Below are 27,844 nucleotides of genomic sequence, written 5' to 3'. Positions count from 1 at the left end.
TTGCCTATTTTCACTAGAAAACAATTCTATATCACGCTATTGCGGATACAAATAAAAATGACTTTAGTTTACTGAGGGAAATATAAACCAAGACAAGTGAGCATTGGGGGAATGTTTGTTTATTTAATTTTCTTTTCCATAAAGACTGACACAAGTAGAGTGTTTAGGAGATATTCAGCCCGCAGCTGTATTCATTCATATTCTTATTGCTCTAATGACACAACAACACAGGTTAAGGATAAATTAAGCTCTGCAGCAACATGAGCAGTAATGCCTATGCTTTATCTTAGCGGACAGACAATGTACAGCCCGTGTTTAACTATGCGAACCTAAGAGGGACTGCAGAGAATTTTCACACACTGCAAATCAACATGGAAATTAAAACGTTTATGTACAGGGCAAATGATAACAGTGTAGCAACCGTATGCTGCCCTACATGCCAGGAGGCATAATGGGCAGTGAGTAAGTAAGTAAGCAGCAACTGTATGACACTTTGCGGTTTGTCTTCACTGGTGCCGAGTTCCTTTGCGTTCTGTTTCTCTGTTAGAGAGATGATTTTCCTTGGTTGTCTCATCCGTCTGCGGACTCCAGCGTGATGTCTGCCCTGTTCATAAAATGGAAAGACAACAGACCGTGAGTCCGGCATCACCCCAAGGTAACGTATGCATTTTATCTCGTTTTGTGAATGGCTAGGACTAAACGTGCAATTGTGAATTTTTATAACAATTTAAACTATCCCCTTTTGGCATATGCGTAATATGGGCAGTTTATCTAATGCATTAATACAGTAACAGCTATTGCACAACTTCCCATATCCGCATACTTGTTGTCACTGTCAGCTACTGGAGGATGTTAGAGAAACCCTCTGAAAACACATAAAACGGGGTTGAAGGGTGAAACGGTGAACTCATTCAAGAGCCATCGAATCTGTGTTTCCTTACCTTAGCATTCCAAAACGATCATTATGTAGATTGTTGAAGATTGATTTATATGTATTTACTATTTTAGTGTTTAGGGACAGTGCACGACAGACAGTAACCCTTGAAATAGTAAACACTGTAACACTTACTGAATCTGAGTGGACATCATTTGAACTAAAGAGGGCCTTTAATCCAATGTGCTGTCATAAAACACACAATTGCACATGAGAAAAATGTCAGCAGCATGTCACGGACGTCAAAACCACAAGCAAATTTCACGGCGATAACGCTGTACTTCTACTTACACTTCTGCTCAGCAGTGACATGCAGTAAATGAGAAAAGGGGGAGGGCATTTCAGAGAAGAATATAATGATTATTAACCAGTCATAGAAAACTTATGACTCAGAAATAATTTAAATAATGTGTAAAACTTTGCAATCACCTGCAGGTTTTGGGGACATCAGAGTCAGCGGAAGCTCCACAGTGACATCGCTGAAAAGAAAAATTTTAATTATAAAACATGGTGAAGTGTAATTTATGTTGTTTTTTTAAGTAAAATTTATGCTTACCTTCCTGTCAGACCACCCAGCAGGCTTCGGGAAGAAAGAAACAATAAAAGAAACTCTTAGTTTGCACAATTTGACACAGCGTGTTGTTATATTTTCTTTTCGGTTAGGCCTCACCCTCCACTGGACACCATCAGGTTTATCTTGACTTTGTAGGTGATGATGATTCCCTGCATCTCCTTTTCCCCTTGACTCCTGCGAGGAGACAGGAATAGTTTACCTTTCAGAGCTTGAGGATTTGGTTTAAGACACTTTAAGCAGATGATGCTATGTATAACTGCATCACCACCACTCAATAAGAGGATGAAAACTTCTAACCCCTAAGCCGTTCGGTGAATGACTTACAGAGTCGTAGATGCTAAGTGGGTGTCCTCATCTTTTAGGCGTCCATCCACTGCCAGACCTCGCTTCTCCTTGTTGTTGGACAGCAGGGGGGTTAATTTGAAGGACTTCTCAAGTGTAGAGTTGGCATTTACTGTCTCTCTGTGTACATAAGTGGAATACAGAAATAATGAACCATACACATTGATTTAAGGACTGGGATATCCAGATATTTAATTGTGCAGGAAATGCGTATTCTAAATGAATCAACTTGCCAATGAGATTCATTTGATTGAGGGAAAGCCTTACCCAAACTCCTCAGCACAGACCTCCTTGACATAAGTGTCAGATGAGTAGAGGACCACATTTGTTAGCTGCTCGACTAAAGACAGAAACAGTTAACGTCAGAAGTGTCTGTGAAAACGCATGACTCCTGAATCTATAGAGACGTCTTTAGCTGTGTTCACGCAACCGTCTCTTTCACATATTTGAGTTACACAAAGAGAAATTCTTAAAAATGAGGAAAGCTTTAACAGTTCCTCGTTCCTTACCTGAGACTTTGATTTTCTTCACAGTCTTGGTGGTTTCATTATTAATTTTCACTTTGACAGAGATCGGATCTCCGTGGTAGTAAATCTGTGAATGAGAATGATATGTTTTTAACAATTTAGCAATAGATTATGTAACGGCTCTAATACCAAAGTGACTGTAGAGTCCCATGCACCTCTTTTTCAAGGGCGGCTTCCAAGTGGACTGGTTTGTCGCTCATCATGAACTGTTTGCATATATCAGCCTTGGGCCCGGGGTTGTTGCTCGCAGGTGCAAACTGTATTTTACGGATCATCAGACGGCAAGTATCCCTAAGATCAGAAAAAAAAACATTAATAAGGGGTCAGGAATAGCCCTATGCATGGCCATTATTCTGCCAATGCCTTAAGGATGCATAATAAGATGTTCAAGATTGGAAAGGCACCGTGTTTTTTTTTTGTTTTGTTTTGTTTTGTTTTTGTTTTTTCTGAGCACACATACTTCTTATCAATGACTTCATCTGCACTGTCAGCTACATTAGCAATGTATCCTTTGACCTCAAAGTCCACGCCACAAGCCTAGAACAAAACCAAACCCAGTGGTTAACGTTTGTAAAACACTAAGATGTTAAGAGTGAACGGAACAGAATAATAAACTGGACTTTAATTTTTACCTTGCCAGAGTCATTTGGCCCAGGCTGTAAGCCGACTGAGCATGGAAGATTTGGTGGCATCTGAAGCAAGAAGACACAGGGCTCATTAATCGTTTAACTATAATATGATGACTTGAAAAGAAAAGGTGAAAGTTTGATCTGGGGTTGATCAGAGTAACACTGAATGGATTTTGCTTCTTCACCTGGAAGGAAAAGGGACATCCTTGCTCTCCAACTTTCTTCAGGAGGGATTCCTGCATTGGCGTTTTCGCCGTGCTATCACCTGTAGGTGGATACACCTGAACACGCTGGACCCAGATGTCTCTCCTGAAGGACAGCCCAATGACGTCCAAGTCTTCACTTCCATAGCGGAAAGCACAGGCAAGGTAGACAAATACTACAATAAAAAGAAAACAGTTGCATATTACACCGGGTTCGTTATATTAATGATTTATGATTGTGCACAAAAATAAAAGTACCTTTTCTGCCATTAAGACCAGAAGGGTCCACTTTAATCACTCCATCTGCGAACAAGAATATAGCATTATATTTCAGAGACCTATTTATATATATGCTACATAAAAGGCTGCAGTAGTGCCACGCACCAACTATATCCACTGAATCCACATGGTCAACAAAGTCTCTCTTCCCCAAGTACAGGGCGATCTGAAGAAATGGAGAGAGAAGTAAAGAGAGAGAATCAGTCATTCCTCTGCCAGGGTTTCAAGAACTTAGAAGCTTTTTTTGGGAGTTGGAAGAGTGTCACACAAACTGCACTCCTCCCTGTGACCAAGGGGAGCCCTGTAATGACTATACTGCTGAGGCCACTTACATGTCCGTTCCCGCTGGTCTTCTTGAATACTCTGAAAAGAAAGTAACACGGAAATGACACTGAATCACGCTGTTATATCTCACTATAAACAATGTTAGCCTCTCTGAACACGACATTTTCAGGGTCAAGTCCAAACGGGCCTCTCCTGTCATGCAGTTGCTTGTGCTTATGATTCATTTTCTAGTCCCAGAGTTGTCTTATGTCATGATTTTTAAAAAGCTTTCCCGTTTGTCATTTACAATTACAGGATGACCCCCTACTCTCCACCGACCACCTCACTCCTCTCTCTGACAATGGATTAGTGCTTACATGGAAAACAAGCTGCTGGCACACGTGTCTAATCTGGCCATGAAACCTTATTGTGTTGTGGTAAGTTCATACGTATCACAACATTAAAGAAAATCCAAGGAACCACAGAAAAGTTATGTATCTATAAGAAAAGTACCAGTGGCGTATTCCTGCAAAACTCTTACATTGTCAACTCTGTCAAAGTTTGCATCAGTGTCTAAAAATATCCAGAGGCTGTGACACTGCGAGGTGTAATCCCTTGGCTGCATGCACATGCCTCACAAAAACAAGTAATCCACGGTGGTGTTGCCTCTTCCAAGTCTTTGCCAAGTAATCCTGTTAAAACTTTTCCTTTGTCTTGTTAATCTCCCTGCCAAGAACAAGTCTGCACAATCCATCTTCTAAAGGATTTGTTCATATCTTGGTTCAGTCATATATAAAAAAACATGTAAACCGTGCAAAATTTCAAGAATGTTTTGACAAGGGTTTTTGATCCCTGCATTAACCACTTTTGTTTCCAGAAAGTAAATCTTAAAATAATGTGAAAGTAGTATCTCAAAAATACTAATGTGACGTTATTAACCTTTTTAACACATTGTTATACTCACTTTGACATTTTGAAGGCGAAATTATGGATCCGGCCTGCAAATAAAAAGTTTAGTTTAGTTCATTACTCATCATCATTGACTCGTGACAGTTCAAGAAAACATGCCTCAAACTAGGAAAGTGGTTTAATATTACATTTGCAATTGCTAACTTGACTAAACACTGATTATTATCTAATTGTAATATGTAGCACCCAGTAGTGGGTTAGTAAGAGAACCTGCTCGCTTACCGTTCTGTCAGCTCTGCCAGTGAGTCTCCTCTGTCTTATGTGACACTGTCGATAGTGGAAGTGACTCCTAATCGCAGACTCCCGTTGGCTTTTATACCTTGACCTCCCAACCTTGGAGCCCTCCCTGCAGCTTACCCAGCCTGAAAGGAGGTTGCTTTAGACGAGATCTGATTAAATAGTTATAATGCTACTGTTTTGGTCCTCAGCGTGGGTAAAAATAATGGACTGTATCTGTGCACTTAAAACAAAAAGAAGTCAATCTTGGTATAATGGTTGGACAGACTGCAGAAGCATGCCATGTTCTAGCCTTTTTTCTAAGATTTTGCACAGTGTATGGATAATTCAGTGCTCTTGACACTCTGCAGGTACATGTTTCAATGACACGTTTGAACAGCACACAGCTTGTTGGTGTTTTCTATATTTGTGTGAATAATTTCTTTCTTTCTTGCCAAAGCTAATTTTATAAACAGTCTGTTGACGTAAAGATTTTTCACAGTCTGTGCTTGTTTAACTCCCTGGTTACAATATTGATTTTAGTGGCCCAATTATGTAATATTGTAACAGAATATTCATATAACTTCCGTGTTCTAAAGTGTGAGATACTTTTAAAATACCATTCAAGCCATGCTGGGGTTAAAAGGTTGTCTTGGGAATGGACTGTGTGAATGTTCAAGGACTTCCTTTCTTATAGCTTAGATTGGAGTAGAGCGGTATTAGTTGGATTTTAGTTGTTATGGTAGCGGGGATGACAGATGGCCTCTCCTCTCCAAGCTTTTACAATCTGTGCTCACGGGTTTACAGAAAGCCAAGTGATCCGATGACTTACTGGTGTCCAAGCAGCAACTCTTTATAACTCGTTTTAGTCTAATTACAAAACAGTTCTGTCGAATCCCTTCAGGTGTTCATGGCTCTGATCAAGGTTAGTTTGACAAATTGGTAGCAAGTAGTTTGTGGCCATATTGACAGAATGACACTGACATTAACGTTGTACCATAAACTCAGTGTTAAGTGTCATTGATGGTGTTTTTTAATTAAATGCATATACTAAATGTGAACCCTGGTCGATTTGCTTTTCTTCTCTGTTAAGCGTCTTTCTATTTGACTTCCTAAGTTGTCAAGGACTAGCTGAATGCTGCTGCAAATATCCCAGAGCACCCACATTTGCTGGCCTTTGACAGAACTGGCCTTGGAGTTGGCACTCAGCTATTTAAGTAAATCCACTGCCGTAGCGGATCTTCTCACTTTCTTAGCTGGGAGTAATTGATTAATTAATAGGAGAGCAGGATGATTGGTTTTATGGGCGGATTGTCACACCTTGGCAGTCGAGGGTAATGAATGAGATTTGCAGATGTTTACATAAGCCTCCATCCAACGGTCTTTTGGGGACAAAGTTGACGACCTCTCTAAGTCTTCTCAGACAGGACGACACTAATGTGAATTGCGCCGCCTTATCATCCGCTAAGACCTCTTTAACCTTGTAAATTGGTTAATTCTCTTCTGCTCGCTCCAATCATTCAACACAAAACACGCAGCTTCACTCTTGTATGTCTGACTTTATCCAAACCACAGAGCTGAAACTCAAGGCTGTTATAAGTAGGCAGTTAGTGGTGAGTGGCAGTTTCTATGTATCTTGACCCGCTTTTGAAAATAAGTGCATTCAAAGGCCCTTTAATTATAATTAATCACATGGCAAATATGTACATGATCGTGTTGGTTAATGATTATTTATAGCATTGAATAGCCAGCTTTAAAGGTTTAGCTATTGAAATACAGTGGCTACTTCTGGTACTTTACATGGACTGTGGAGGATAAAGTCACTTAAAAAAACCTAGGCTAATCATATGTACTGGTTTGTTCATTATGGAGAGGCTATGTTCAGTTTTCTCTTTCCAGTTTTGTCACTGGGAGGTCACGCACAGTCACATAAGCCCCTTATAGTTAAGCTGATGCCATTTCAGGCGCACACTTTACATAGACCTTCTATATTGTCTCTTGAAGAGATGACAGACCAGTCACAGTGCATTACAGAGCTGTGGCATTACCACTTCTTAAGAACACAGCCTTCAGTGTGTTGCTAAATGAAGACAGTGATGTAATATTTACTGTTAGCTGTAACTCTGCTTCTGCAGATGTCGAACCAATTAGTGCGTCAGTGGCAAACTGAGCCGTCAGTTAAACCTTTAAAAAGATTTGTTGTACTGCATACAACTACTAACGTACCAATCAACGTTGCTGATTTTGATTTTGAACCAAATGTCAGGCAGGCGCAGGCTTGTTACTTGTTGGCCGTCTGTCACATCTCTCATGTGACCCTTAGTCAACTGCATTTCTACCAGCTGCTTCTTAGTAACTCAACTCATCTGATGTTGTAATTATGAATGGCTGTAATTGCCATCAGTCGCAGCGATGTCTGTTTTGAGCGCAGGGTCATCCACATCTTGAATGCTTACTCACTACGTATTTCTGAAGCTAGATTTTGGTATTTTTTCTAATCTGTTCCATAAACCATGTAGCGTCATACCTTACGTCTTAGCCTAGGTCCCATAGACCACAACAGCTATGATTGGCCCAAAATGCATTTCCTCGCCCACATCCCTCCGTGGCTGGCCTCTCCTTCTGCCTCCTACATACCACCGACTGAGATGTCTACTCTCTTTTCTGCCTTGCACTGTTTTCTAACACAAGCTGCTCCGATCCAAACACCATTTTTTGAAATACAGCATTGTTCTGTAGTTTCTTTAATTACAGAACAACGCTGACACACAGGCGCTCGTTTTTTATAGATCCATTGTGGGATTAAACCAAGCTTTGTATGTTTTCATGGCAGTCTCAGACAATTTATCTCCTACTGATTTTTGTTTTGGTAAAACTGAATATGTTTAATGGAGATCACCTTCAGTTAAATCATCCTTGTCCCACATGTATAACACAGACCTTGACAATAGTATAATATACTTGAATATAATGTTCTTCTGTTCTTCAGATATCCTTGTCATGCACTTATGATAGCCACAATCAAGTTAAACAAAGTAAAGTTAATTAGATTCAAAAGCTGATCTGGCTGCTGGCATGGAAAATGAGGGTGAGTAGGCGACCCTCCCTATCTTGTCCAATCCATTGCATAAGAACAACATTTGGTAGTGAAAAAGCAAAACCCAAAACATAAGCACAACACAATGACTGCTGTTTCTGAAAATGACAACTGGGATAAAATGAAAATTGTCTGGATTTCTGCAGTAACCATGGTGAAGGATTCAATGATTTTTATTCGTTATTCACAACCACACAGAAGCATGAGATGGAACGAAATTGTGTGCACAGGTCCCTGATTATTTGCCTTAAGTATGGTGTAGATACTAAGCAAAAACAGTGAAAACATTGCGCTTTTGATCATTTGATCGTATCTTCATCACAGCTTGTATTCTGATAAAGAGCTGCTCTTCAGCTATTTTTCACCTGCTGTCATCAAATTTAAGTGAATTTATTCACTGCAACTTTTTCAAAGCCTACAATAGAGGGTATGCATCTGACGTCACTGCAGCCCGGGACCATGTCCCCCAGAGTGGCTAAAACAGTGAAATGTAGCAGTAAATACAGTGAGACTGGGGAAATGTGGATTATTAAATCAAATTAAGGACAATTGGACTCAACAATGAGATCCATATGAACTAGTATGGATTTGGAAAAGTGGATTAGCGAAATTAGTTTTACGTCATTTCAGTTATGATAAATGTAGCTAAATAAAAGATGCTAACGCTAAGAGCTTTACTGAGAAGTAGCATCAGACCAGACTTTAAAAGGATGATGAGGAGTGATCGCAAATATTCCGTTTATTGCTTTATTAGGGGCTACGGGGCAACGCCCAAGCCTCCAGTCTACAGCTTGCTGCTGTAGTGCTGTAGACTGGAGGCTCGGGGCGAAGCCCTTAACTCGAGTTATATATCAAAACGTGCGGCTTGACTGAGATCGGTGTGCTATTACTTTTCTTTACAAAATACGAATTAGTCGCGAAAAGTCACGAAAAACTGTGATAAGTTTCCCATTGGAAATGAATGGGACGGCCGAAAAAAAAACAACACGCAAATATAGACTGTTTTTCAAAGGTCTACTGCTCATGCATACTTTTACCTACAGACTTCATTTGAACTTTAAAATGTAGACACAAGCCTTGTGTATTGGTGTATTATTTTCTTGTTTTGATAGGTCTTATCATTGTTGATCAATCACTGTTCAATAACCATGATCTTTTTTGAAAAATCTCGTTTTAGAGTGCGGAATGTTGGTACTAAGAGTGGGAGAACGTGTGTGAAATTGCCTGAAATTTTTCTTTTTCCACACTCGTCCCGGCCACAATTTACACACTAGACGCATGATTTTGTCCACAGTTGTAGACAAACTTGTTGTGTCTCTCACAATGTGCTCAGTAAAGCAGTCAGACGTACACAATTTAAACTGCGAGCCTCTGTTCACGGTAAAGTACCTGTCTCCTCTCCATTCACTCAATGCAAAGATTTTCTGAGAAAAGGAGAAGGGACCTTTGTCTTTAATTTGCGAGTGTGTCCAAAATATTTACTCCAGGAGGACAAAAAACATATCAAAGTCTTCAGGAAGGTCTTACGACACCCATGATATGCTTGTTTTTCTGATAGGAGCTACTGTTTTCTCACAGTAAGCCCAAATGTGAGACCAGCGAAAAGGGGGGAAATCTTGCTCTTTTCTGTGTCCCAGCTCCACGCGCTTCTGTCGCCATTGACGACCACTGTGAGTTGCCATGGCAACCCCTGAGCCGCAGCTTTGGGCCACAGCTGAGACCAGTTCATTAATCAGTTGTCTCTGCTGTTAATGCAGCTGATCCCTGTGTCCCATACATTAAAGTTACAACAACACACACTCACTACACAGGTAATTTTGTGATTACAGGTACATAAAAACACATGAGCACGCAAGCGCGCACTCCTCATCCTCACCCACACACACGCATACACACACACACACATGCACACACAAACACACAGGTACCTTTATGTTATTACAGTTACAAATAGAAGAGTAGTAGTAAAAAGAGTAGTAGGATACACAAACATGCGCACGAAAGCGTGCATTAATCTCTCTCACACAGGCTAACTGTGCTAATCGTAAGCTCACTGTGCTAACTTACAACAACACACACACACACACACACACTACACAGGTAATTTTGTGATTACAGTTACACACACACATGCGCATGTAAGCACGCCCTCCTCACCCTCCTCACCCACACACAGACACACACTCACTACACAAGGTAATTTTGTGATTAGTAACAAACACACATGCGTGCAAGATGTCTATAGGCTATAGGCTCTACAGGCTCACTATGCTAACTGTAAGCTAACTGTGCTAACCGTATGCCAACTGTGCTAAATGTGGGTTAACTGTACTAAATGTAAGCTAACTGTGCTAAATGTAGGCTAACTATGCTAACTGTAAGCTAACTGTGCTAAATATAGGCTAACTGTGCTAACTACCATCTTGACAGACGGCATTAACTCCCGTAGCCCCTTCAAAATTTCCCAGAGGGAGTTTTCTAGTTGTTATTTATTGTTGGAAATAGTGAAATAGTTACTGTCTGCTGTAACTACACCAAAACAACAACATCGACAAACGTATCTGACAGCCCTCCTTGGATGCAACAAGGTATGACTTCATCAAAAAAAAGTACTGCATAAATTAATATTACCCGACACTAAATGTGAACCACAACACCAGTTTCGGTGCTTCCGTTCCAGTTGTTTTTTAGTAATGCAGCGATCCATTTAACGTTACTTCTCTTTTCTTTGGCAGATAAGCTGTCTGTAAAAATATATCTCTGACTGCTTTTCAGAATTGTTGGTGCAGTCAATATCAAAACGGCTCTTAGCTGATACGACTAATCTTCATATTCAGCCATCACTTTTTGCCACTCAGTGGCCGTAACCATGGACACTTCGCTTGCTGTGACGTCACATGCATACCCTCTGGAGCAATGCGGTGTTTATTAGCGTGGATGCCCTGGGGCAGCCACATTCTTGTTATTAATGGTATTCTGGGTATTTCATTGTTGGAACATTAATGTTTTTCGGCTGCTCAGCACAACATTTGGTGAGTGAATTGTCTCAACAACTGAATGAATGGCTATGAATTTCTATTAATTGTGGTCAACAACAGTAAATCTATTGTCTCAGAGGGGGAACCCTCTAGTGACCCCTGTGATCCCTTCTAACACCACCAGCAGGCCAAAGTTTTCACCACTGAAATGTTTCAGTCATTTTCACTGAATAGTCTTGAAATAATGTACAGAATTCATTGTTCTCAGACAATGAGTCCCACTCATTTGGTGATCTGGTGACCTCTCCTCCAGCACCGCTAGGCATCTGTGGCATTTGTGATTTTGAGTGAAACATCTCAAGAGCTACTTTGACGCACACATTCATTGCCTCCTTTTGTCGAACATTTTAAATGCCAGCGAAACGAATGACCACCTGATCTGCTACGCATTATCATTGTGTAAGTGTTAACACGTCCATGTCAGCATTTAGCTCAGTGTGTGGCAGTGGAGCTTGATACTGGTTACCTTCCAACTATGTGCTGTACGAAGCACACAGCAATGCTAAGAGGAACTGATTATAGATTGAGGGTTGAGAAGATGCATCATCAAATTGGGATGGACTCTGCGTCTATTTGTTTTATGGGGTTTGTGGTTGGTGGTCTGCACATTTCTGCTGAGTAGCGAGAGGCAGAACTGTAAATGTGGGACTAAACAGCTTCCCACAGAGTTATACGCTCCAGTTAATGGAGTGGGAGGGATGTAGGAGGGCTGAATAAAGGGCGTTATTCTACCAGGGCAAAAATAAGAAAGTTAGCAATGATCATAACCATATGGAGACAGTGTTTTGCTGAGAGGGAAGGAGTGAGGAAGAAAAGTAAAGGGAGGGCGACAAAAAGAATAAAGGGTTGGTACAGGATAAGGAAGTGGTGGATGTAAATATGCCTGGCTGAGGGTGACTTATTTGAAGATAAAGATCTTTAAAAAACAAGAAAGAAAGTGAGGACAAGACAAACGGCTCACCTGTGAGTGGAAATCTTTGATTTCTGTTTGAAATATCAGAAAAGAGACAGGGGAGGGGTGGAGGGGGGGGGGGGGGAGAGAAAAAGAGACAGGAGGAGACAGAGAGAGAGAGAAAAAGGAAGCAGGCTGCTGTTTCACACACTGGTGGTGAAGTTGAGCCCCTCACAAGAATTCTCCTGGCTATGTCCGCCATCTGGAATGTCGAGTCACTTCCTCTGTCTGCCCTCGACTCTAACAGGGTTGTCCTCTGCCTCTCTGCTCCCTCCCTCTGCTCTGACAGCGCTCTGAAGAACCGCTGGAGACCACGCCAGAGCAGAGCGGACTTCTGACAAGACACACGCCAGCACACAAACATCCAGCATGAAAATAAGACCCCCGGAGTATCCTGCGCCCAACCAGACATAGTCTAAATGGAATCTGGGCTTGGAAGAAGCAAAGACAACTGCATTCATCAGCTGAACTTTTTGGAGGGTGTTCCTTTTCCCTTATATGGCAACAGAGCAGGGAAATCATTTGAATTAGTCTGGTTTCTGTTGCATGCCTGTCTGGTTTTAGTGCTGACTGAGTTCCATCTGGTATGTTTCTGTCTCTGCTGTGTGCGTGTGTGAGTGTGTGGGTGCCGCGTGTGAGGCTTGATTTGTTTGTTTTGCCATTCTTGGTTCTTCTTTTCCTGTTGTTTGCATGCGGGGCTTTTGTTTTGGGACAAGAGGAGGGCTTGTGTTTGTGGTTAAGCTAGAGGCACAGTTGCTGCCTCAGGGGTGGCTGCTACATTCAGACTCCGCACCTCTTGCTGTTTTTTCCTCTACCTCCTTCTCTCTCCCTTCCCCACACCGCTGTGATGGCCCGTGTTTGTTGGAGCAACACACCCACCTGGGTGCCGCTGCCCGTAACCAAAGACTGAACCTGGGTCTCTCTACGCACGGAAAAAGTAGACTGGAGCGTCTGCTGAGGAGCAAGCCGTTGTTGGAATGGACTATTCACGCGACCCGCTGGATGTTTCTTCTTTCTGCCTTCACCATAACAGGATGTGTGACCCAGGAGAAACCATCAGGAACCCAGGAAGTGAATGCTGATAGGGTTGTTTGACACTTTGCTCCTGACGAAAAGGACCATGGGAACATTTGCAACAGTGAAGTGGTTTGAGCGGTAGACCACCAGTGCGATGCCATCTGAGCAAGTCTGACATTTGCATCAAACTAGTTCATCACCTCATGCGGATTATTTTTCGGAACATAACTCTCAGTATTGATTGTCATGGCTATGGCATCATGGTACCATCGTGACATCAGCCGTGTGCATGCAGAGGACCTGCTGGCACGGGCAGGGAGGGATGGCAGCTACCTAGTGAGAGACAGTGAGTCTGTGCCGGGAGCCTATGCATTGTGCCTACTGTGAGTACACACACATTCACCCACTTAGAGGATAGCCAGTTTATCTTACCTTAAACTGTCACTGTATCTTAGACCGTGCATTCTGCACAAGCACCTGTGGCCATTTGAAGAAGTGTAGCACTTAATAATAGTATAGTTGCACAAAATGCAAGTCTATGCAATCACTGTGAAGCGGTTTTGCGAAAGAGAGTTACTCTCTGTTTTATGTCTTCTGCTTCCTTTAAATGAATGAATAAATCATTTAATAGTTCACCAAAGAAATTAACCCAACTTCTGCTTTGTGAAGAGAAATGTAACAGATTATGTGAAACCATACCCACATTTTTGGATTTTGGCACATAGGTTCATTGATTATTCATCAATTAATTTCTGCAGAATGTCCCCATCTGTACTTTGATTCAGCATCTTCACTCATCCCGTCGCATCCATTACTTCCTCCATCATCTGACAGCAGTCAGCAAAGGAACTACTATGGCTAAACGTCTGTGCCAACTTCACACTAATGCCTCCTGGGGACTAGTTAGACTGTTCTGTCGAGATAAACTTAATCTTAGTCAGTCAACCCTTAGATTTTGACTCCCTGTTTCCCCACTTACCCCTCTTTCTTCCCTGGGGCCCCTGAAAGTGGGTGGGAGCTCCAGCGACCGCACTACGCTGACTGCTCATCAGCCCAAGCCAGATACATTCCTGAAAGCTGAGCCCTCTCGCTGCTCACACTGCTCCTTCTTTCCCTTCATTCTTTTCTCAGTATATCATTCCCTCTTTTAAATTCTTACATTTCTAGAACTGTTTCAGTTTGTAAGAAGTAGTCCTGCTATCATGGTTCCACTTTGTTCATGTACCATGCAGTAGCTGGCTAATACAAACTGCCTGAACAGCCTGAATATAAACAGGCCACATCATTGATGATCTGTTAAGAAAATTACAGTGAGAGATGTGACAGTCAAACTCCACTTTTCCTATTGTAGTAAACTGCAATCTCACTAATAAGTTACGTTTGCTTTCCAAAGGTTCCAACGTCATGTTCACACCTATCGTATTCTCCCTGATGCAGATGGTCTTCTGGCAGTCCAGGTGAGTGTTTATCACCAGAGCAACACACTATATACCTCAGATGCAGTTAGAAGGATCAAACAATGGTTTGTTATTGCCTGTTGTAATGTGAACAGGAACACGTTTGTGTTTCCTTTCTCTACAGACTGTTACAACTGCAGTAACTTTGTTGTTTGAATGGCATCACTGCCATGTGGCTGCATGCTTGCAGCATGAGCTCAGCAACACAGAGAAGAAATTGTTTTTATGTCTCAGAGATTCCTACTCAACCCACACACTAGGTCATTGACCAATGGGTGGTTTATTTGTTATGTGCATGTAAGGAGCTGTTTGTATTAGACATAATGAGTCCGTTGGATGTGGCAGAGCTCAAGTCAGAGATGGTATGTGTCTGTTTTCGGTACTTTGGTCAGTGGTCATTTAGTCAGCAAGTGACCTGATTATTAGACGACAAAAATATACTAGCACAAAGTTACAACCGCACTCTCTATGGCTGAGAGAAAGCGTGTCAACGATAGAAACAAACCTTTTAGAGGCCGAACCGCAAATCATGTGACGTTTTTTGAAACTATGTCTGCATATTGAAATCCAATGACGAGTTAAATACCGAATGTCTGGCAGTCGCTTTTAAGCCTTTGACTTGGAAAAATCCTCTGCTTTCCAGTGAAGACCTTAAACTCTGTTGCTATTTCAGTTGTTTTTCCACTGTCATCAGTATAACCCTCCAGTACGTATTTTCCCTCGCTGGAGTTGCTCCACTAACTCACTAGTCGCATGCTTGCCTTTTTGTTTTTCCAAGAGGGCCGTGGAGATATTTTGGGGCCAATTTTGTCTTTCGCTGTCTCTTATTCCTTTTCATTTCTTTTTAATTGCTTTTCAAGAGGTCCTTGTGGTTTTAAAAATACTATTTGAAGAGTTCTTGGCATAACACGCAGGTACCTCAAGCCAACAAACGCTTTCTTTGACCACAGAATAAAAACAAAAACTGCTAAAGAGAGGGCACAGGGAAAGAGCTTGCTTGGTATTGTGGTCTAATGTGTACGAGGATGTGACCATGTGAATCAGAGCACTGTGAGTACATGTGCCAGCACCTTTATTAATCTCATTTTTTTTTTTTTTTTTTTTGCCTGTGCTGCTTTGGGGCGGACTGAAATGTAATTGTGTGGGCTTTTATGGAAAGTGTGAGAGAAGTCTTGCCTGTGCTTGTGCACTCAAGTGCATCAACATGCATGTAAAAACTTCCATGCTCAAAGACATCTTTTGGCGTGGCTTTTTGGACTAAATGAGAATCTGAGTCCACAATGAAGCGTGCTGCAGGATAGAGGAAGTAATGTCTCTCAGTGATGCTAAGTCTCCTTTGGGGTTCGGGCCACAGCTTTTTTAATCCCTCAGGGACGCCTTTTATCACGGCGAATCATCTGCATGTGCCTTTTTCTGTCATGCAAATAAATACTTCTGCTTTGTTTTACCAAGAAAGATTTCGGAAGAGGTCTGGTGGTGCGTGCACTGTGAGAAACATTCGGTTAAATTTAAGGTGGGCCGGTTGTTGTATTTAAAGTCAAATTGAATACACGTAGAACAATGAATAGGCATCAAATAAGTGTTAGAGTTTGCATCATCTTTACTTTACTTTCTTTATAATGCTCTTCCTTGTTAAACAAAGCACATTTTATTTCTCTTTGTGGAGCTCAATGAAGCCTGAGTGCAATTTGCTAGAATACACCCGTAACCTCTTAGCGCTACATTCGTTATCACTGCTACCCAGCCCAAAACTGAAATAGATTTTTCTGATTTGATTCACTAACAGAAAGTTAGCCAGAACAAATGAATTATCTTAACTGGTTTATTCCGAATGTGTTTTACAGTGTGTTTGCTTCATTGTTGCGTTTCAAAGGAGCATGACTCACGTATATAATTTTAGCCAATTTTTTATGAATTATTGTTGGGTCTGTGTGTCCCACAGACAACACAAGGGGTGCAGGTGAATTGTTTCCGGACGCTGGAGGACTTAGTGTCGGGGTACCAGCATCCGCACAAAGGCCTGGTCATTCCTCTGCTCTACCCTGTTCCCCGAGATGCAGACACCGGGGATGAGAGCTCAGGTGAGCCGCCAGCTATTTCACATGTCAACAACATGTGTTGTTTTATACGTAATACACTTGATGTGATAAGCAAAATAATGCGTTTTCTTCTTAAAAACTGCAGTGAAGGATTCAAGATGGCCTTCCTTAGAGCTTCCTCGCCCTTTGCTGATGTTTGTGTTTCATGTGTGCACAGATGATGAGAAACCTCCTCCTGCTCCAGCCTCTGTCAGCACTGTGCCATTCACAGGACCCACAAAACCAGCCCCTCATGCCCTGTTCCTGGATAAGCTGCAAGAGCTGAACACATCAAAGTACGGTTGTTCAGCTCAATTTTTATAAAACTATAAACACTTTATAGTCTTTACAGTCTAAGTTTATAGTCTTGTGACTCTTAATGGAAATTAGCCGTACATTTCTTTTTAGTATCATGTGATTTGTTTGCCACAAATCTACATATGATTTACATACACAGTATGCGCTCGCTGGCAGTGAAGCATAGCAACTACTTGTACATTCTTCCCTCTTTTGACTCTGTCTAATTAATAAACGGTGATCATATAGAAACTGCTGTGCATACAAGTAGATAGATACATACATACTTACATACGTTATTCATCCCAAACTGGGAAGTTTCACAAGTACTGCTCTGAATCTGAATTCTAACAGTTTTACTTTATTTATTTATCCATTACAGCACTGCAGGTGAGGTGATCGGCCTGCTCAATGACTACCTCTTCAGCGAGCTGCCTCTCGACATTGAGAATGTGCATAAAGGGGCAACAAACATGTGCCGCCTCAAGCGAACTCTGGGTGCTGCCTGCCAAGGGCTAAACAGGTCAGAATAATACTACACTTCATGACTGAACACAACGCAACCAGTAGTTTGCTAGTTTGAATGTGCAGAAAGTTGACATGAGTCATTGTTGCTGAATTTTTCATTGTTTGCTGTACGCTGTGTATGTGCGTGTGATACATTTCTTTACGGTGATTAAATGAATGTACATGTACCGGCTCTGCAGTGAGATTGACTTGACCCTTTCAAGTTTGGAAACCCTGGCCAAAGTCTTCGACCATCCTACCTGCTCTCTGGCACCCTCTAAGGCACAGGTACAACACAAACCCAACAATATGACTTTATAAGAACAAAAACTACCAGTAACTCCGTTCATAAAGGCTGAAGGTGCATTTTTATACATCTGTATGTGTAAGCTTATTGTGACTTTTGTCTTGTTTTGTCCTGTTTTTGGTATCAAGGGTCCAGAGATGGAGATAGACAACTTGTTGTGTAAGATCACAGCTTTGGTCAGTCTTCTCTCTTCTTTGGAGAAAAAGGTGCGTTTATGTATGAGTGCAGGTTCTACGTTATTATGGCATTATTTCATTTCGGTCGGTTACTGAGTGAGTTTTTACGACGACAAATCCTCTCTGCACATGCAGGTACTGAAAGCATTGCAAGATGCCGTGACCAATCACAATCTGGCAGCGCAGCCTAGCCCACCAACCACTGAACCAACACCCGCCAGCGTAACACCTGTAAAGCACACCTCCAGACAGCTGCCTGTTCACTCCTTTCAGGTAAATAAGGGCGACTAATGAACTTCATTTTACATCAGCAGAGATTCTACAATAACAACACTGCGCTTCACTTGTGTGTTATGTTATGACAACGAAAGGCAGATCAGCTGACTTTGTGTGTGTGCTGACAGTTTATTCCCCTCGTGTGCGCAGGTGAAGATGTTGAGGTACGGCAGACAAACCGTTTCGGTGGATGTGGATACAGGAGTGGTGCTTTTTGACAAGAAATCTGGTTCATTTAGCATAGAGAGGGTCTCATATGAGAGAAGTAAGGAGAATCTTACAGTGCCAATGTTACCTAGAAATATATTGTGCGACATAATATATATCCATGTGTCTGTTGACATGTTTTCGTGTGTATCAGTTCTTCAGATTGTCAAGTTCCATGGTAGTCCAGCCAAAGTACGCATGGTGGTCGACAGCCACCATAACGCGCCGCGCGAGATGACGTTTGAGAGTGCACGGGTAAGACGAGATAACAGTTTTCTAATTTACTGGAACCTGCTGTTTCCTCTACCATAATTCACTGTCTTCTTTTTCAGAAATGCGACTCCTTCTGCCAACTCCTCCAGCTGATGAAAACCAGGCACTCGAAGCGGAGTGAACCTGATGTGATCTCTGTTTTTGTTGGCACCTGGAACATGGGTTAGCATTAATGCGCTGACAGTGTCTTTCACTGTCAGGCAACTTAAAGAAATTCGACTGACATGCTGAGCAAGAGTGACTGATTTGTTGCGTTGCTGTCTGCATGCAGGTGGTTCCCCGCCACCTCGAAGCCTGCAGTCGTGGGTGACGTGCTGCGGTTTGGGACACACCCCTGATGAGTCGATCGCCTTGCTCCCTCACGACATCTACGCCGTGGGGACTCAGGAAAACCCTCAGGGGGAGAAAGAGTGGACGGAACATATCAAAGCAACCCTGCGCAGCTATACTCGTATTGACTTCAAACAAGTAAATCTGTCTTTTATTAGACGACGTTCATCAGTCACCAAGAAACACGTGGGGTCATTGATAGAGAAGATTCACAGATACACTTACCTAGAATTCAACAAAGGACCACAAAGTCTGATTAATCGTGTCACAATCAGGTTTTTATTGTCTATTATTAAAACACTGTACATTCTGAGGAATAGAATTTCAAAATCTTGTTCTCCACAGTCATTGCTAATCATTTATTCTATTTTATTAATTTGTAGGTTATTTTATACATTATGAATACCCAAATTTCTCTGATACAGAGCGAGGCCAAACCCAAACACCTACGCAGCCATCTAACTCATGTGATTTTTAAATACACGATTTATCAAAGCTCATCTCACTTTTCCAAAAGCAATTACCTGGCTTTATAAACAGAGTTGAAATTGCCATAGGCTGAACTATTATTAGTTAATCTAATGTTATTCTTTAATTTTACACAACATGCAAAACTTAATCTACCATAATGCCTTTGATCCAAACTGGTCTACAGTTATTTTTTTATCTTCTGGGAGAGATTGAGTGGTTATAAGCTTAATTTTTTTTAACAGTCTTCTCCCCAATGATAGCCTAAAGTCATTTACAGTTAGAATTAGTCTCTCAGAACTGTTTACTTCCTGCAAAACTGCGACTTTTTACAGTACATGCAATGAAAACAATTTCTTCAAATTTTTAAAGGATACCCACTTACATTTGCTGGATAAATACTAGATAAATACTAGGTGTGAAATTAAAGAATTTCACATCACATGTTAATGCATTTTATTGTTGTTGTTTAGTGTTTTATTTAACTTGCTAGAAACTGAATGAAATCTGTCAAGGAATAAATGTTCTTTGACTGTTTGGCAACTGTTGTTATTTAATGTAATGTAATATAATGTCCTGTAGGTGGCAGTGCAGTCCCTGTGGAATATGAGGCTGGCAGTGTTTGTCAAGCCAGAGCTTGAGAGTCGCATCAGCCTTGTGAACACAGCCAGCGTGAAGACTGGCTTGGGGAATACGTTGGGTACGCTTCCCTGCATGTTCACACCACTACACATGTGTACAAAGAAAATACAGACAAAGCACAATATCATGAGTGTTGCCACCAAATATTACAGGACGATTAACCGGACCGAGGTCTGAGGTTGACTGTTTCTCTTGTTTCAGGAAACAAGGGGGCGGTTGGAGTGTCCTTCCACTTCAATGGAACATCATTTGGTTTTGTTAATTGCCACCTGACGTCTGGAAGTGAGAAAGTCCTGAGGTACGATATGTGCGAAAGGTCGTGTGTCCTCCTGAGTTACATTTTGTGCTACGTTTTAAAATGTGTTTCTGTCTTGCAACGTACTTAATGTCCAGGAGGAACCAGAACTTTTTGGACATCCTCAGGCTGCTTTCTCTGGGCGACAAACAGCTCGGCGCCTTTGACATCAGCCTGCGTTTCACCCATCTGTTCTGGTGTGGAGACCTCAACTACAGGCTTGACTTGGACGTACAGGTCCGACTGACGCGTTTCATTCTTGTTTCAATGTGGAATAATCGTTAATTGAGTCAACCCAGACATTTATGTTACTGCTTCTAACTGTAGGATATCCTGAAACATGTATCCAAGAGGGAATTCGAGGAGCTCATGTGTGCAGACCAGCTGACCCGAGAAAGACACAAACGAAAGGCCTTTCTCAATTTCAGTGAGCTCCACATCAAGACTTTACTGTAGAAGCACTAAAATGTATTTTTCTGACAACAATACTCTTTCATTTTCATTCTGCACAAGTGCTTAAATTACTCTGCACTTTTTCTCCTATTATCATGGTTAAGAGGAAGAGAAGATTGCTTTTCCACCCACCTACCGTTATGAACGGGGCTCCAGAGACTGCTACCTCTGGGAAAAGTACAAGTCTTCAGGGGTGAGTCAATTATTGTTTCACAAAAAAAAAAAGACACACACTGTACAAAAGATGCATGCCCACATTTGTTATGGGACACAGAACAAGAGTTACAAGTTCGTAAGCTTGGCTGTCATTTCTTTGGTTCAGTCTGCGACTGACCTGGCTTAGAATCACCTAGGGTCTAAGAGGTCTACAGAGAGACGGCTGACTGTGTCACCAGCTGCCACGACCACTAAAAATAGGAGGTCAAGAATGAACCTCCTTTCAGAAACAAGAATATATGGCATCACAAGAATGAAGGCCCCCTACAGTCTATATGCTATATATATATCTGTCAATTGAACTAGTAAACAGACAAACATACAGTATGTTGCTGGTGATACTGTGGTTAAACCTGTTTCTGTAGGTGCGAGTCAATGTTCCATCATGGTGTGATAGGATTCTGTGGAGGTCCTACCCAGAGACACACATACTCTGCACTGCATATGGTGAGATCTGTTTTTTTCCCCCCATTTATCTAAAAAATAAAATAATAGAGCTCAAATAAATAAAGCATACTAAAAAATGTGTTAAAGCTATAAAGGCTGGGCAGACATTAAGTCATGACATGGACAAAGGATCTGCAGAAATAAAATATTTGTATTCTGTATTTTTTGTATAAAATAAAGGCAAACCATGTCAATAAATAACCCTCAACCCTCAACCCTGCATCTTGGTCTGTGGTCCATAAAGAAACAGAGTCATTTCCTCTGTTTCACACTAAACGAACATAACGAATGCTGGGTTGCCACGGATCCTCTTTTTCCTTTTAAATAAAGTAAAGTATTTCAAGAACTTCATGTTCCTCCAAGAGGTGTTGTGCAACTTTGCGGGATACATACGATAGGTTTTCTTGTACTTGCAAATACCATGTAACATGGTTTGTCTCCTGCCAGGATGCACTGATGACATCTTCACAAGTGACCACTCGCCTGTTTTCGCCACCTTCCAAGTAGGAGTGACGTCGCGGTTCAGCTCCAAAACAGGTGCTGTCATCGTGTTGGCCCTTCTGACACAAACAGATTATGAACATGACTAAATGTTTTCAGCGAGTGAACGGTGTTGTCGCTTCACTTTAAACAGATTCAAATTCCGGCATGGAGAAGGCCTGGATTGAGCTCGAAGGCATCGAGGCCATTGTGAAGACAGCAAGCAAAGCAAAGTTCTTCATTGAATTCTCTTCGTCGTGCCTTGAAGGTATGGTGTCGTATCAAAAGGAAAATCACAATAAAGCAGTATGCAGGAAGGTAGCAGAAACACGTTATATATCTATCTTTGCAGAGACACGACGCTCGAGCGAGAATGACTCACAGAGCTGTGATGTTCCTGGATTTCTCAAACTGGGCTGGTCCTACAAACAGCTGCCAAAGGTCAGAGGCTGTGGTCATCTCAAAATGCCTTCAGAGCACATTTTGCCACTGGAGCCTTTTTATTAATTTTGGGTTTGTTTATCTCTGTTATAGCTCCTTCCAGTTATGTCTGACATGGAGTATCTTAAGGACCAGCACCTGCTGTTGTCTGTGAAGTCATGCGATGGCTTTGAGTCATACGGTTGGTCACTATTACGTTTGAACGTCATTCCATTGCACTGATGCTTTGCAAATCACAGCTTTTGAAGGCACAGTTTACTCAGAACCACAATCACATCAACCACAATGTTTTGTTTATTGAAATTACTCTGATCACATGTGACCACAGAAGGCTGCCAACATCGCATGCCATACACAAACTAGGTCTTACTGGATGATCTGTGCCGTTCGTGTAATATGTCATGTCTTGTTTTCTTTTTTTGCCACAGGTGAATGCTGCGTGGCTCTGCACGCACTCACTGGTGCATCAGAACAATTTGAGACATTTTTGAGTCACCGAGGTGAGGAGATGGGCTCTATACGTGGACGGGTCAGAATCCATGTACCTAAAGACAGGCGGGGAACAAGGGAGAAAGTCTATGGTGCGTGGGCAAAAAATGGTCTTCTCCTAATCTCTGCCTCGCTTGCACTATCACTTCCCACTAAGCTTTCATCTCCGCTGCCACTGGATGCTTTGACTCTCCTGCGAGCCTCACATTGCTTCCTCTATTTGGTTCCTCAATGACCCCTGACTTGGCTTTACGCTTGCTGGTATCTATCGCCCGCTTCCTCTTTTGACTCCTGAATGGCTGACCCTGACCAGATGCATCCTGAGACACTGGAACAGGACAGATGGGTATTATGTCGCCAGGTCAGGCACAACGCACACAAACGCTACTTTGCTGTGCAATGGCAATGCCCTTTGACACACAGACAGATTTTGAAGAAGTCTTTCACATTACAAAATTTGTTGTTGACATCTTGTGGTCTGAATTTTTCAGAGTGGTTCTGCTATGAGAAAGATGATAAAGTTCTCACAAGGGCTCACATGTCTGCAATGACACGGATCCCAGTAACCAGGTGAGGAACTCTTAATGTTTTTGACCATAAATCATCAGAAGACACTGAGTTCTCATCAGTTTTCATCAACACCATCTACTTTCTTTTTCAAGAGTGGCATTTTGTTTTAGAACTTAGGAAGTTCCTAACAGATGAGCACATTTTAAACCGAGCACAGCTTAAATTTGCATAGAATTGTTTTGCGATCCATAAAATTTCCTCCTTTTGTAGTAAATTCTTTAAAACTGCACGAATTAAAGGCTCAACAACAAGAATCCAGAATCTAGATAAATTGTTGGCGCTATCCTGGCACTGATAATAAATACTTGCCACCAAGAGCTTGTGTTTTGGTATTTCATAAGACTTTAAACTCGGTGGCGTAACAGCCAACCCAGTCTACTGGATTGTATTTTATTTTCTTATCAGAACCTGCAACGACAAGCCCACGTCACTGTAGACTTGCGTTGTTTATTACAAGGTCGCTTTGGTCTGAATACTTGTAAAACTACCAGTGAGTTTCAAGGTACATATTTGAAATTCTTGTGAAGAGAGGATCGAGAGTAGTTTTAGGTATATCAAGTTCAGAAGCCGAGATTCAAGACTAATTATATTCATTGCAGGTCCTCTGCAGTCCCTCTCAAACTAACACCGAGCAGCTACACCAACCCAGCCTACTTCATCTTTGAAGGTGTGTCAGTGCCGCGCAAGGTGGAGGAGGCTCTCCCCCCGAGAAGAGTCCCCCAAGTAATCTGGTCTGGGACTGAGGCCTTGCAGCTTCCTAAAGTCTCAGGGCGTCAGGGGTTTGACCGGAGACCCACCCGAAGATCGGACTTCACAGAGATTGAAATTCCAGCCATCTTGCCTCAGTACACTTCAACAAATGAGCTCCATACACCGCAAAGCAACTCCTCCTATCAGCTTTTCCCTGCCAAAAGCCAGTCTCCCATACCCCCGCCCTCAAGTAACGCCATCTCACAGTACCAGGAACAGACCTCACAACTCAGAGAAAAGTACCACAGTAGAAGTGTTGTCCAGGACTCCATACAGCCTGAAGGTAATGTGAGGAACTTGTATATGAACCACTCAGAAATCATCAAGGAAAAAGCCCGATGGGATCAACACCAGCTGCTTCTAGAAAGGAACAGTCGTGTCAAAGCATCCAAAGCGCCAACGTCGGCTTTACCGTACACCCCTTCTCACTCGAGACACTGTCAGTCCTCTGCTTCCTGGTTGGTGGAGCTGCAGCCCCCTGGACCTACGGGGGACAACTCACTCACTGCTTTGCAAATTGCCAAATCCCTCAGCGAAGTTGACTTCTTCCCCGCAGAGCAGCAGGGCCCATCCCTACACAACCAGAGGCCAAATTACAGAAACGGTCCCTCCATGCATGGAGATAGAGGCTACGGCAGGGAGAAAGAGGTATGAGCCTGATTTTAAAGACGGATGTTAAGTAGTGTGTATTTCTTTGTAAAAAAAAAAAAAAAAAGAAATCTTTCTACTTTATCTCAATACGTACAGGTGTCTGTCCTCCAAGGTGCACCAGAAACTGTACGGGAGCTTCTTAGCGCTCTGGGTCTTCAGAAATACACCCTGGGACTTAGCCTCAATGGCTGGGATGATCTGGACTACTTCAGGTGAGATGAATGTAGTAAAATAAATAAATAAAAATGGGATTGCTACTTGGTCAGTTATTAGAGCCAGTTTGAGCTGAGTGTGACAGACTGGACCATTAACACAAGCACCAATCCTGCAAATGCCCTTTATGCAAACATGTCCATTATTTAATACACGTGAACCGTATTTCTTGTAAGTGTAACTACATTCAAAGGAAATGCATGAATTTCCTTTGAATGTAGTTACACTTACAAGAAATGACTACAGGAACAAACTACAGAAAGCATTGTGTCACCCCAGCATGTAACATGAAAGCTGTTGCCACTCGAGCACCACTCGCTGCTCTGCTTTCAGTTGCATATTTATTGTGGTGGACTCAGACCACATCGTGCAGTTAAATAGAAATACTGGCTAATAACCCACTTCTACAAAACGGTGTGAGGCTGAAACCAAAACCATATTTTCCACAACATGGCAAAAATGTGTTACTTTTCCCAAAACAGAACTTGGTTTCTGCTTTGGCCTCTGGTGGGTTTCCTTATTCGAAGGTGAAACACATTCGACATAATACAGCTTGATAGAAATATTGACAAATAACCAACCTCCACAAGAAGAATAACCTTTAGTGTGTAATGCCCTGTAGAGATAATAATAAAGTGTTCAAAAGAGACTTGGAAGAAGCAGCTGAAGTCCTAATTGAATTCCCACCGTTCATGTGACAGTCATGCTCTGCTGTCAGGTTAGCAGCTCGGACCTCATTGGTTACCACTTTCACCCACAATTTGTGCACAAATCAACCCAGTCACTTCCAGATTGTTTTCTCAACAACAGATGTTGACACAAATGTTTGAATGTGAGCATCTAGTGTTAGCCAGCCCCTTCATGGCCACAGAGATGCTTGCACCTCATACAGTTAAATAAAATTACTGGTTTAAAAAGTGGGTTAAACTCACTCTGTATGGTTCATATCTGTTATTTTAATCAATACTATTTGTCTTCCATAGTGGCATCACTGAGGCAGATCTGTGTGCTGCCGGAGTGACAAACCCTTCCCATCGACGCAGGATCCTTGAAAACCTGCCCAGGAATTGGAACTGACACAGAGCGATGAAAAGCATTGACGGTACAAAGGCCTGTAATCTGCTCATTTAGAACTGGAAGAACTGCTAGAGCTGTCACATCAGCTGGATATTACCACGACCCTGCCATATTTTCATTTACTCAATCAATGCTGCAACAATAGTTGGTCAGTGTCAACAAAGAGCAGAGAACATAATGCAGGAAGTGTGTCCACAGCACAGCTTGCTTTATTCATCTATCCGTCTCAAAAGATAAAAAAAAAAAAAAAAAAAAAAGCGGTAGGTGATGTGAACCAAAGCCTTGACATGCATCCCTAGTTACTGACATGTATAGAAAAAAAATGGATCGTGGTGTCAGTGCCTCATGGATTTTTTTTGTTTTTAATGATTTTTTAATGACTATAAAGATGTAGTTCTTCAATTTGCAGTGTTCGCTCAAGGCCAGTGTTTGCCTTCCACCTTCGTGCCTTCTACAGTGTTCCTCCATTACGCCGTCATTATTGAGTCTGGACCAGAGCTTTTAAAAACCCTCTGTTAAACCATTTGAGCATAAAATCCATGCATATCTACTGGAAGATTGCCTGAAAGCTGGTATAGAAAGACGTGCCATATGTCATTGTGTTTACCGTCTCTTACCGTCACTGTCGTGTCACTTAATCGGTACCGCTGTGCAGGGTTAATGCATCGTTTATAAAACGCCTAATGCAGCTCTTGATCGTCACAGAGCAAACACAAGTTTCTCTTCATGCTGTGGGGCAGTGTCAAAAAAAATAAATCTCATCTGTATATTTCTAATCTCCATCTTGCTGCTTGTATATTTGCTTGATGCCGCATACCTAATGGTCCAGTGCTGCAATGCATTCAGGTGATTGTTGAGAAAGGATACATCTCCAATATGAGTAAAGAATTTCTGAAACCATTGTGTTATCTTTACTAAAAGAAAGATTCAAAACTTGAAAGCAATGCATTCCAAATAGATGCTGCTTCAGTGTATGTGAAAACTGTGAGAGACACCCTCACATCCCAGCCCTGTAGGGAACGAGGCTTATAGCTAATGCCATGGTATACTGTATGTATAAAGAAGTCTATAAAGTAGTTTTTAGTACCAGTACACTGAGAAAGGTTATTTCTGGTTTCTTTTCCTCTCTAATTTCTGCACAATTTCTACTTTACATTTTTATTGAAGCTACTGTGGAGCACAGCTGCGCTTCGTTCAAAGCAAAAATGACCATAGTCCAACAACTGTCAAGATAGTTATATAACTATTGCTATCTCAGATACATTCGTCTGAAATGTCGCATCCAAAAACACAATATGGTTTTTGTCAGCTCGGTGTTATATAAAAGTGGACTACTGCAAACGTGTGAGACAACTGTGAATCTGAACTAAAAACAACTCCGTGAGTATCTGCTTCTTTTTTCATTCAGCCGAAGTAGTTACTCATTAAAGCGTACCCAAACACATGTGCCTCTGACAGGAGGTATGTGTCAGTGACCACTAAGTCACTTACGGTTACCAACGGCTGTGATGACATCAGCTCCAAAAGTGCTGGGATGTTTTCAAAGGAAATAGGTTACATTCATTTTCTCCCTTGCTATACCACTAATTTCAAGTTTAATTGTATTCACTGTTTTTACCATTATCATGACTTAGGTGAGGTTATGTTAATAACATTGATAATAATAATAGTAACATTAACATTATTAAGCTTTCTACTAAGTA

At 41.8% G+C, this 27,844-nt stretch overlaps 2 protein-coding genes across 3 annotated transcripts; one reads left to right on the top strand and one right to left on the bottom strand.

Moving 5' to 3' along the window:
* Window positions 1-101: 101 nt before the first annotated feature.
* On the bottom strand, window positions 102-5,036 carry arr3b (arrestin 3b, retinal (X-arrestin)). Of its 2 annotated transcripts, XM_047584722.1 has the most exons (18): window positions 4,944-5,036; window positions 4,717-4,750; window positions 3,821-3,851; window positions 3,594-3,654; window positions 3,468-3,512; window positions 3,192-3,385; window positions 3,010-3,069; window positions 2,838-2,914; window positions 2,533-2,668; window positions 2,360-2,444; window positions 2,118-2,190; window positions 1,833-1,970; window positions 1,605-1,682; window positions 1,491-1,514; window positions 1,364-1,413; window positions 1,226-1,229; window positions 1,070-1,120; window positions 102-604 (listed from the first exon to the last, which is right to left on the bottom strand). In XM_047584722.1, exons 2-17 carry the CDS (start codon window positions 4,722-4,724, stop codon window positions 1,108-1,110), a joined length of 1,077 nt encoding a protein of 358 aa, XP_047440678.1. In that variant the 5' UTR covers window positions 4,725-4,750; window positions 4,944-5,036; the 3' UTR covers window positions 102-604; window positions 1,070-1,107. The 2 variants fall into 2 exon arrangements, with proteins under 2 accessions (XP_047440678.1, XP_047440677.1); XM_047584721.1 differs by lacking the exon at window positions 1,070-1,120.
* inppl1b (inositol polyphosphate phosphatase-like 1b) lies at window positions 3,891-27,233 on the top strand. The gene is made up of 28 exons (XM_047584717.1): window positions 3,891-4,189; window positions 12,314-13,424; window positions 14,435-14,498; window positions 16,441-16,579; window positions 16,755-16,872; window positions 17,256-17,396; window positions 17,581-17,668; window positions 17,816-17,893; window positions 17,999-18,136; window positions 18,290-18,404; window positions 18,501-18,601; window positions 18,679-18,781; window positions 18,891-19,087; window positions 20,000-20,117; window positions 20,261-20,357; window positions 20,453-20,591; window positions 20,682-20,781; window positions 20,912-21,000; window positions 21,389-21,470; window positions 21,918-22,007; window positions 22,105-22,218; window positions 22,303-22,391; window positions 22,485-22,572; window positions 22,820-22,972; window positions 23,372-23,450; window positions 24,050-24,848; window positions 24,948-25,063; window positions 26,048-27,233. The coding sequence occupies exons 2-28, from the start codon at window positions 13,288-13,290 to the stop codon at window positions 26,139-26,141; spliced, it is 3,666 nt and encodes a 1,221-aa protein (XP_047440673.1). The 5' UTR covers window positions 3,891-4,189; window positions 12,314-13,287; the 3' UTR covers window positions 26,142-27,233.
* The last annotated feature ends 611 nt before the right edge of the window (window positions 27,234-27,844 follow it).

The sequence above is a fragment of the Mugil cephalus genome, chromosome 5 (assembly GCF_022458985.1).
Source record: "Mugil cephalus isolate CIBA_MC_2020 chromosome 5, CIBA_Mcephalus_1.1, whole genome shotgun sequence".
NCBI lineage: Eukaryota > Metazoa > Chordata > Actinopteri > Mugiliformes > Mugilidae > Mugil > Mugil cephalus.
This window is presented reverse-complemented; position numbering and strand designations above follow the sequence as displayed.